Raw genomic sequence first — 10592 nt, 5'->3', positions numbered from 1 at the left:
TCTCATTAACTACTAGAGGTCTGGGGCATAGTGACTGGTTGACTGTTGGTGAATGCCCACGTCCCCTCGCCTATCTACAGGCAGACACGGTATTAGCCCAGACGGGATTCACTTGAATGGTATTCCAGAATGAGAGTACACTCTCATCCGTGTCGGTGAAGACACCTGCTTAGCGAAGGTCTGGTTCGAAACCGGCCTACAGTGGTTTCTACCGGTAGTCAGGCTCCCGTGCTCTGAAAAGATGATATGAGACTCTCTGAATGATCTGGATTTAAAATCCATCTCCTGGGCTAGATATCTAGAGAGTCAAGTATATGCGAGACAGTATCAAGGCGGAAAAGCAAGCGTGCCCGACGGCCAGACCTGTAACAAACTGCAAACGGACATATCCTGCAGTTTGGATTTTGATACCGACGGAGAGGTTTTGTTAAGCAGGAATTCGGTAAGATCTAGTGAAGCTGTCTACACTGCCTGCCGGTATGTGAAACCATGCTTACTAGATCACTAGTAGCTATTGCCTCTTGAAAAGAAGAATGACTGTAGCTTGGCCAGTTCGGAAGGTCGCATCTGCCTCTGTATTCCCCAGGGCTTCGCGCACCTGTCTCATCGTCACAGCCACGCAGTCTTGATCCGTGTTGGCCAGCTCGGGGTGAGCCTCTCTCCATCGGGTGACCATGCTGGCTGTTCCAAGCCCCCTCTCTAGTCTGCTGATGGACGTTTCGTCGCTGCCAAAGGCATAGTCCTGTCCGTTCGTAAGTATCCCGTCCCGGTCCCATTCCCGGCGCACAAAGTCCGACTCCTTGAATGCGGACACGACAGGCTCCACGGTCCACGGTAGAGGGAGGCTATCGTAGAGATCGTGCGAGAGCTGGTTTGAAGGAAGCACATATGGCTTGAGTACAACGTCTTCAAGGTGTGACAGGGCTTCCTGCACCTTGTCCGCGTTGGGAGTAGATGGGTCTTGATAAGAGAATTAGAAACAAAATCACCGCAACAAAGAAAGGAACGCACGACAATAAAGAGACGCTTGCGTCCATAGCACGACCGTCCCTCCCGGTTTGACGACTCGTTCCGCGGCCCTCCAGAATTCCGGCATGTTGAACCAGTGGGCCTGTCTTGAGTCAGAGGTCGAACCACAGACATAGATTAGATGGATAGATGACGACCAACATACGGCCATCGCAGCTGTCAACAAGTCCACTCCGCCTTGTATATCCCAGATACTAGTAGTATCTCTAGCCAGGTCCTCCGCCGACGCAACATGGAACCGGATCGGACTGCCCGTCTGCGTGGTGCCCCCCAGCTCCTTCGCAGCCTCTATCATCTGCTCGCCTGGGTCGACGCCTATCGCCTTATCGAACGACAGCGCCAGGTCCCTCGTCGCGTTGCCAGGACCACAGCCGACGTCCAGCACCGTGTCGAACTGCCCGCCCGTCGCCTGGTGGTGGTCAAGCACGACCTGGTACAGTTCAGCGGGATACGAGAGGCGAGCTTTTGCATACCGCGCCGCCTGGGCGCAGTCGTAGCTGCGGAACGTGGGATCCAGCTGCGTCATCGTGGTTGAGGTGCTTCTTTTTCCTCCTTCTTTCTGTTTTCCTCTCTTCTTGTGGTCATTTTATGGCCGAGAGCACATGACTCACCGTTTGGGACTAGTCGGCCTTCCGATGTCACGTTCTCTTTCCTGTCGAGAAAAACGTCGCCTCGTCAAAACTCAGCAGTGACTCATATTTCTTATGTTGAGGCTGTCAATCGACGATAGCATCGAGAGCCATCGAATGGGAGCAAAGAGTCTTGCTGACACAGTCCTACTACCCTACGATAAATACAATCAGTACCTGATAAGTGTCCGGCGGAGGAAGTGGGATGAGATGGTGAGCACGAAGAAAGGATGGAATCGAAGTTGATATCTGACGTCTGCAGAAGCTGAATACAGGATGAAAGGTAGTCTAGAACGTGTCCTCGCTTTCTGCCATCGGAACTGCCTCGATGACTGACTCCATACCGGGATTCCCGCTCCAGATGCCCGTGATCTTGAGGCCTGCACTCCGGAGAAGGCTCCTCCACTGGAGCTCTGATCGCTCCACTCCTGCTCCGATGCTCATCATCTGAATGTCCATCGCGGCCTGGAGCAGAGGGGTGTCCACGTCAGGGAGGACATGGTCCATGATGATGATCCGAGAGTACGACGGATCCATGGCGCTCATGGTGTTGGTGAGGATCTTGTGGCAGATACGATCCGGCCAGTCGTGGAAGATCGAACGGAAGAAGTATGCTCGAGCGCCTGGAATTGAAAAGATCCGCCAAATTAGTATGAATTTGCGTATATATTTGCGGATTGGCTCACCTTTCACCGGCTGCGGGTCGAGAAAGGAATATCCCATTCCTTCTACGCCGTCTAGCTGCGGCGCCAAAGCTATGACCTTGGGCAGGTCCTGCAGGATCAGTCGTCCTGGAAGGTCGGGTCGGCAGTGCGTCAGTTTCTGCAGGTCGTGTCCGTGATTCCCGCCGATGTCGATGAGGAACACCGCCTCAGGGTGTGGATTGGCACACTCCGTGAGCCTCTCCACGGGGTAGATGTCGAACCAGTTCGGTTTTCCCTCTCGTCGGCTGGACATGTATGAGTTGAAGAGAGTCTGATGATCCTTCCGCTGGGCGAGCCACTCGAATTGACTCTCTCCCACGACCCACTGCATGGGGGAACGGGAATATTCTTTGGGATCGGCGTAGCCGTGCTCCCGGAGATACTCAGGCAGCTGGGTAAGAGTTGGGAGGGTGAGATCATATCTTTAATCTATCAGTTTTTCCTTCTTTCCCTTCACTCGATTGAAAATGGAGCTCAACCCACATGCAGCTAACACCATCCCGTCCGATAGGTTTTGTCATAGTCGCCGTCTTGTCGTTTGCCAGATATACCTCTGGCTCGAGGCTAGTGCAAAGGCCCAGAGCGGTCATCACACGCATCAGACGAACTGCAGGGTCAGCATCAATCATGCACAGTCAATCGTGGTGTCAAAACCTACCTACGAGGGTTTTCTCCGCTCCGGTACGAGCTGCGAGTTCCGTCGCCGAGATGCCTTTCCCCCCCTTGGTTGAACTTGCTTCTAATACCAGTTTGAAGATGTCGAGATCCACAACCGTGCGCAGAGCTGCATTTTGAGGGGGCTGCATGTTTCTGAGTCAGATTCAATTCATCGCCAATGTGTCTCTACACACACGCACCTGGTAAATCAATCTGAGAATTGTCTCCGTCGGTGTTTCTATCGCCAACCTCAGCTTGTTGACCATGGTCAGCAACTGGGCGTGTGTTGTCGGGCTTTGTAAATCCGAACACTCCATCTCCGCAAGCTTCCTGATATCATCTACGAGAGAGAGCATCTTTTTCTGCTCTGAGCTGCGGAAGATGTACTGTGCTGAAGCCGAGTCCATCACGATGGAGGTTCTGAAAGGGTAGATTGGAGGCACCAGCCGGTCCAGCAGAGCAAAGAGAATCGAAGATGGTGAAAATCTTAGCTTGGATAACACAAGGTCAAACATGTTGGCAACTCGAGTTCTCTGTTGAAGGGATTCGGAACATGGCTGATGTTGAGACAGTGCCATTCTTATACGAACACGAAGTCCAATCCAGGTAACTAGCAAACACACACACAAACACACAAAGTACCAAGTACGGAGTACTCTTGGGGAGTACGAAACCTCATAGCGGACCCCTCTAAGCAGCAAGCAAATCGGAACGAGCAAATTGAATACAAATTCGGGGGTCCTGAGGTCGGTAAATGGCCCACGCGACCCGTACGGAGCACACCGTCCATCGATTGACGACAGTAATCTGACCGGTCATTTAGAAAAAGAAAAGAAAGACCCCCAAACAAAGAGTATGACGGACTAGTCAACAGCCAATATTTTGGACCCTGGCCAATTGCTAGGTCAGCCACTCGTTCCTAATTGATGGCTTTGTTACTGGCGTACCGAATGGCAATGTGCAGACTTAACTCCGTACTAGTTAAGCTGCTAGGGAAAACCTTATGTCTAGCATCGTGGAACTCTGTTGAGCATCCTATTGACGGGCATCTCATTGAACATCCCATTGGGTATCACCTCGAAGATCTCTATTGAGGCTTCTCGTTTAGCACGACAGAGAGAGACCCATTGATCGCCGTGTCTTTCCGACCAATGAGTCTGGCGGAGAATCGCTCATAGTGATGCAAGATCGAAGCATTCCTGGAACCTCGATCGATCGTCAATACAAAGTACGAAGCATAGCATACTACTCCGTAACAGCATTATCGAAAAAGCAATCAAAGAAGTGACTGACCGCTGTAGCAGATTGATTGACTGGGCGGAGAACAATATGTTGGGATTTTGGACCTTTGCTTCTGAGGCGTCAATTATGCCACCGGGTCCAACTAATGAGTAAACTATCTACAATGAAATTGCAGTATATAATCTACGATGACTCGACGACAGTTGGAATCTCGAGTGCAAATCTTGAGTGCAAGTTTCCTTTGAATTGCAACTACTCTTTTCTGAAAATATCCTCATGTTTCAATCACTGATGCGGGCTTTGGCCGCGGCACTCAACTGCCTGTCAAAGCTATCGTCTGGCCGCCTATTCTCGCTGTCCACCGCTGCCAGCACTGATACAGACTCTTGTCCGGGATGGAAGCCAGCAGTGGCCACGGTCAGCTTGGGGGTGGCTTCAATGCACTCATTCGAGGCCAAGATCGACGCCGTGGCGAAGAATGGTCTCCAGGGCATCGAGCTGTTCTACGATGATCTGGTCCAGGTGGCGCACGCTCTACGGGAGGAAGATCGAAAGCGGGGCCGAGGGCAGGGTTCTGGAGAAGAGATAGATCGGAAGGGAGAAGTGGAGGAGGAGGAAGATGAAGAAGAAGCCACGGCGTGGGCGTATGAGATCACTGCTGCGCACAAGATCCGCGAGCTCTGCCAGCAGCGCAAGATTGCAATCATCTCCCTGCAACCATTCCGCAACTATGAGGGCATCCTCGATCCGACAGAGCGGGCGAATCGGATACGCGAACTGCGGCACTGGATTGAACTGGCGGGGATCCTCGGCGATGAGGAGAAGGAGAAGGACAAGGGCAGCATCAGCATCCTAATCCCGTCCTCCTTCCTGCCCGCCTCGCAGACGACGGGGGACCAGGATCGCCTAGCCGCCGACCTGGCGCTAGCAGCCGATCTGGCCTTCCCCACGCGCATCGCGTACGAAGCGCTCGCGTGGGGCACGCACGTTCACACCTGGGAGAGATCGTGGGAGGTGATCCGACGGGCGAACCGGGGCAACCTGGGCGTGTGTCTGGACTCGTTCAACATCGCGGCGCGGGTGTGGGCAGACCCACGAGCGCCAACCGGATGCCGGGGCGCCGACGGGGCGCAGGCCCTCGAGCAGTCGCTGCAGCGGCTGGTTCGTGAGATCCGCGATCCAGCGCGTGTGTTCGCGATGCAGATCGCAGACGGCGAGCGAGTCGATCCGGCGGCGCCCTTTCTCCATCTCGAGGACCAATCGCCCTTGCTCGGCTGGTCGCGCAACGCACGCCTGTTCCCCTTTGAAGAGGAGCGCGGGGGGTACCTCCCCATCCGCCAGGTGACCGACGTGCTCCTCCGGGGGCTGCGGTACCGGGGATGGGTGAGCATGGAGGTCTTTACGCGCACCACGCACGACGCCCGCCCGAGCGTGCCCGAGGAACATGCAGCCCGAGCGGGCGAGGCGTGGCGTAGGATGATGGCGAGTCTGAGAGATAGTTAGTCACTACTAACTAGTCACTATTCCTGTTAGTACTCCTGCTCTACATAGCTTAGGATAGCTGAACTGACGTAGTATCTCTACTCCTCTCCCCCGTTCCACAGACCGCTCAAATCTGACTCGTCAGAGGCAGTGGCTTGCCGATCTGTGGCAGTTTATCTACACAATGAACAGTCCAGCCTGTCGTGACAGGGTGGTTTGTCCCCAATCCTGACTGGACAATAGGGTCTTCGGGCATGCCTTCAGAAGGATCCGCAGGGCGTGAACATGATCTGATTCCTGGTTTTGGAGTTGGCTCTGGATATTCTGCAGGAGCGTCACATCACATCACAGTACTCCGTACGAAGTATACTCCCTGGCTGAAGATTTCTACCGAGGCAAACCATAGCATGTGTCCTGGGAATGGGTAAAGGCGAGTCTGTATTTATTGAGGTTATATTCCAATTCATTTATACTCATATCTTAACAAAGAGCCGGATCAGCAGCTGAGAACTCAATAATCAGTAGAAATATAGCCTAATAAATGGTAAAATCGATAGAAGCTGTCTTGTTCGATTCTTTGGTTGTTTGTCTGTATTTATTCGATATCAGGACAGAAAACCCCCTTCTCCTCCTCTCCTTCTCTCCTTCACTTCACTCCTCACTGTCACTTCCATCACCGACTCTCTTATCTACATTTCATCATGAAAGAACGTCCTGAAGAGCTCGTTCAACAGTTCGGTCAGCTCCATGTCCTCGATGATCTCATCCGCCTGCGAGCTGCCGACGCCATTCAGGTGCCCATTCTGGCGTATCCGACCAGCTCGCAGGACGTCACGTACGATTATTATACCGGCCAGGACCTCGATCGGCTGGTAGATCAGACTGTACGGCAGTTGATGGAGCACGGCTTTACTCCGGTGAACTTTCTTTCTTTCTTTCTTTCATATCACCAGAGATGGGTTGTTCTAACAAATAAGCAGAACAATGGCACGATTGTCGCCCTCTTGACAGTGTCCGATTTCAGCATGGTCCTCACCTTCTTCGCCCTCAGCAGACTCGGATACACTGTCATGATGCTCTCGCCGCGGCTGTCGGCGTCGGCCTGTGTTTCCTTGCTGGATGCGGCCGGCTGCGACTCGCTTCTCTACGGCGCGACCCCCTCGATCCGATCGATCATGGGTGAGATCGTGAAGCTGAAGCTCGTCAGCTGCAGATCGATGCTGCAGCCCCTTGCTTCCTTCTCAGAAGACAGCGACGAGGAGTCGATGGAGACAAGGGTGATCGTCTTGCATCGCCGGCATCGCCTGGACATCCAGAAAACGAAGATCGCGTTGATCCTGCACTCCTCTGGCTCGACAGGGAACCCCAAACCGCTCTTTCTCAGCCATCAGGCCCTCATGACGCATCCCCCGCGGGGCCCGGGTCTGACCTCCTTCAATCCGCTGCCCTGGTATCATCTCCACGGCCTTTCCACTGCCATCCAGGCCATGTGGATGCGCAAGACCGCCTTCTTGTGGAATGCCGCCCTCCCCGTCACGGCGCAGTCCCTCACTGCAGCTCTGCACGCCTCCCAGCCGGAATCCGTTCATGCTGTCCCCTATGTTCTCCAGCTGCTCTGTGATAGCCCGCAGGGAGTCGCTGTGCTGAAACAATGCAGACTCGTCACCTTCGGAGGTGCCCAGTGCCCAGACGAGTTAGGCGACAGACTCACTCAGCAGGACGTGAGGTTTGGGGGACTATTTGGCTCGTAAGTTCTTTCTGGTTCTTTTTTTGTTCAATCCTTTTCATCCGATACTGACGTTCAGGACTGAAACTGGCCTCGTCGCTGAGTCAGTTTCCCGCCCAGCTGCGGACCCTTATTGGAACTATCTGCGGTTCTTTGACAACATCCGGTGCTTCATCTGGATGAAGCCTCTGGGCGATAATCTGTTCGAATGTGTCTATCTGGCAGGCCACCCGGCGCTGACCGTCTCCAACGCCTCGGAGCCTCCGGGCTCGTTCCATAGTCGCGACGTCTTCACGCCTCACCCTTCTTTACCAGACCGATGGAAGTATGTAACCCGTCTTGACGACCGCCTCACCCTGGTCAACGGCGAGAAGGTCCTCCCCCTGTCCATCGAGGGACGTATCAAACAGCACCCGCTCGTCCATGATGCCATTGCCGTGGGCGTCGGGCGTGCTGCCCCGGGACTCTTGCTCTTCCGAGAGGAGACATCCGCCCAGCTCACCGACGGCCAATTCCTGGACGCGGTTTGGCCGGCGGTGCAGGAGGCCAATGCGCATGCGGAACAGTTCTCGCAGATCACCAGAGATATGATCGCCGTGATGGCCGTGGGCACAGCCTGTCCGCGGACCGACAAAGGGTCGTTGATCCGAGGCCAGGTCGAGATGGTGTTCGGCAAGGAGATTGAAAGCCTGTACACGGGTCAGAGACAGGAGACACGGGCTCTCCTTCTCGAACTCGATACTGCCGCGACAAAGGACCATCTGATGATGCTCTGTCGAAAGGAGCTCGCGCTGGATCTGTCCGCCGGCGTGGATACAGACTTGTTCGCTGCTGGCATTGACAGTCTCAAGGCGATCCATCTGCGACGGCTGATTCTACGTGATTTCAAATTCGACGACGAAATGCAGTCGAAGATTGGATCGAACGTCGTCTTGGAGATGCGCAGCGTATCCCGTCTGGCAGCCATGATCTGTCATCTCCAACAAGGACGAGATGACCTGATCGAGACCGAGGACGAGATCGGCCTCATGCCGGGCCTAGTCAACAAATACTCGTCCTTCACGCCCCATGTGCCGCGACAGCGTTCCGGAGCAGGCCGCAGCGCGGTGTGTGCCATCTATGCATTCTTCATTGCCCCTGTTTTTATCTCTTGCTGACCCCTCGTAGGTTCTCACCGGTGCCACCGGCTCTCTCGGCGTCCACGTTCTTTATCGGCTGCTGCAAGACACCGCCATCACGACAGTGTACTGCCTCACTCGCCGCGAAAACGCCATGGAAGCCGTCCTGACAAGCCTGGACGCCAAGAAACTCACCATCACCGAGTCCCAGATGTCCCGGATCACCGCTTTACACGCGAATCTCACCTCGCCGACGCTGGGTCTCGCCCCAGCCACGCTGAACCAGATGCTCGACAGCGTCACCCTCGTCATCCACACCTCGTGGCCCGTCAACTTTACCCTCCCGCTGTCCAGCTTCGAGCCTCAGCTGGCCTCCTTGCACCATCTCCTGCAGTTCTCGCTGGACACCCATTCGCCGACCCCAGCCCTGTTTCTCTTCTGCTCTTCCATCTCCACCGTGCTCGCGTCTCAACACGAACCACCCATGGTCATTCCCGAGACACCCACCGACTTGTTCACCTCCGCCCTGCCAACGGGGTACGCTCGCTCCAAACTCATCGGCGAGCGCCTCGTCTCCGCCGCCGGCCGCACAGCGCAGGCCCGCGCCTTTTCCCTCCGTATCGGCCAGGTATCGGGACACTCGAAACGCGGTCTCTGGAACGACTCGGAAGCCATCACCTTACTGATTCGCTCGGCCCTGACTCTCCACGCTCTCCCTGATCTATCCGAATTCGAGCCCGCCTGTTCCTGGCTCCCCGTTGACGTCCTCGCTGCAACCATTCTGGACATCGCACGTGCAAACAGCAATACACATAGCAATTCTTCCTCTTTGTCTCCCTCCTCCTCCTCCTCTTCCTCGTCCTCATCTTCCCCGCGTAAACGACGCAAGGGTCTCCGCTCCCGATTGGGACTGACAAGAACACCAACGATATCAAAAGAAAAAGAAGAAGACAAATCAGTTTACAACATATGCAACCCGCACACATTTGCCTGGACCGCTCTGCTCGGCAGGTTACGCACCGGCGGGTTCGAATTCGAGACAGTGGAGCTGGCTACCTGGCTAGATGCTTTGCGCGCAAGTCGTGCGCGTGGTGAGGAACGGATAAATCCTGCCGTCAAGTTGGTCGAGCATTACGAACAAATGTACGGCGCCACTGGCAAGAACAAGAAAACCATCATGCCCCGCTTCGTTACCGACAAGGCCGAGAGGGAGAGTCGTACCTTGCGGAATGGGAGGTTGCGCATGGTCCAGGATGGGATTCTGGATATCTATGTTCGGGATTGGCGCAGGAGATGGGTAGACCAGTAGCTTATACTGTACAAGAGGTATATAGCCACTTGTTATGAATCAGAAATTGGGTCTTTACTTAAAAATGTTTAACATTCTAACGGTATCTATTATGTCCAACACTGGTATCTGTACATTAGGTATGCACTGAAAAAAGAAGAGCGAAAGTATACACAATAAAAAAAGAATCAAGGTGAGATTATGCCAGCAAAGCAACGGCCAGGGCACCAGCAATGCCAGAGAGACCAACGGACATCCGGGTAGCACCGGCAGTGAAGGTCGTTCCAGCCAGAGAGGTGCTGGCCGCGGCGGCCGCGCTCGAGGCAGAAGCCGAGCCAGAGGAAGCGGCCGTGGCAACAGTGGCCACGCCCGAGGTCTTCATACCAGTAGGATAGGCGACGGTACGCGATGAGGCCGGGCGGGTGCCATTGGTCGAGCCAGAGGGGTAGACACCGATAGCAGCAGCGCCAGAGGGAAGAGAAGCGGCGACAGAGGCACCGGAAGAGCCGGAGCCGGAGCCAGAGCCAGAGCTGAAGCTGGAGCCAGAACCAGAGTCAGGAGTGGAGCTCTCGATCGTGGTCACAGTGGCGCTCTCGCTGCTGGAGGACCCTTCAGCGGAAGTAGCAGAGGCTCCCTCGCTTCCAGAGCCCTCGGAAGAAGAGCTGCCGGATGAGCTGGAAGAAGAGCCGCTAGAGGTGCCAGTGGAGCCGGAAGAGC

At 54.9% G+C, this 10592-nt stretch overlaps 4 protein-coding genes across 4 annotated transcripts; 2 read left to right on the top strand and 2 right to left on the bottom strand.

Annotated features, from left to right (window-relative positions):
- Positions 1 to 226: 226 nt before the first annotated feature.
- ASPZODRAFT_132318 (hypothetical protein) lies at positions 227 to 1626 on the bottom strand. Its single transcript, XM_022722986.1, has 3 exons — positions 1175 to 1626; positions 1012 to 1111; positions 227 to 960 (listed from the first exon to the last, which is right to left on the bottom strand). The coding sequence occupies exons 1-3, from the start codon at positions 1553 to 1555 to the stop codon at positions 512 to 514; spliced, it is 930 nt and encodes a 309-aa protein (XP_022581833.1). The 5' UTR covers positions 1556 to 1626; the 3' UTR covers positions 227 to 511.
- A 320-nt stretch (positions 1627 to 1946) lies between these two features.
- On the bottom strand, positions 1947 to 3375 carry ASPZODRAFT_65601 (hypothetical protein; the record flags this gene model as incomplete). The annotated part of the gene is made up of 5 exons (XM_022729313.1): positions 1947 to 2281; positions 2345 to 2784; positions 2846 to 2969; positions 3021 to 3162; positions 3220 to 3375. The coding sequence occupies 5 exons, from the start codon at positions 3373 to 3375 to the stop codon at positions 1947 to 1949; spliced, it is 1197 nt and encodes a 398-aa protein (XP_022581832.1).
- A 780-nt stretch (positions 3376 to 4155) lies between these two features.
- On the top strand, positions 4156 to 6218 carry ASPZODRAFT_159224 (hypothetical protein). Its single transcript, XM_022726388.1, has 2 exons — positions 4156 to 4247; positions 4324 to 6218. Exon 2 carries the CDS (start codon positions 4538 to 4540, stop codon positions 5762 to 5764), a length of 1227 nt encoding a protein of 408 aa, XP_022581831.1. The 5' UTR covers positions 4156 to 4247; positions 4324 to 4537; the 3' UTR covers positions 5765 to 6218.
- Positions 6219 to 6444: 226 nt separating this feature from the next.
- ASPZODRAFT_166529 (hypothetical protein) lies at positions 6445 to 9947 on the top strand (the record flags this gene model as incomplete). The annotated part of the gene is made up of 4 exons (XM_022726763.1): positions 6445 to 6627; positions 6724 to 7490; positions 7549 to 8575; positions 8637 to 9947. The coding sequence occupies 4 exons, from the start codon at positions 6445 to 6447 to the stop codon at positions 9894 to 9896; spliced, it is 3237 nt and encodes a 1078-aa protein (XP_022581830.1). The 3' UTR covers positions 9897 to 9947.
- Between the last annotated feature and the right edge of the window lie 645 nt (positions 9948 to 10592).

This window comes from Penicilliopsis zonata, assembly GCF_001890105.1.
Source record: "Penicilliopsis zonata CBS 506.65 unplaced genomic scaffold ASPZOscaffold_6, whole genome shotgun sequence".
NCBI lineage: Eukaryota > Fungi > Ascomycota > Eurotiomycetes > Eurotiales > Aspergillaceae > Penicilliopsis > Penicilliopsis zonata.
This window is presented reverse-complemented; position numbering and strand designations above follow the sequence as displayed.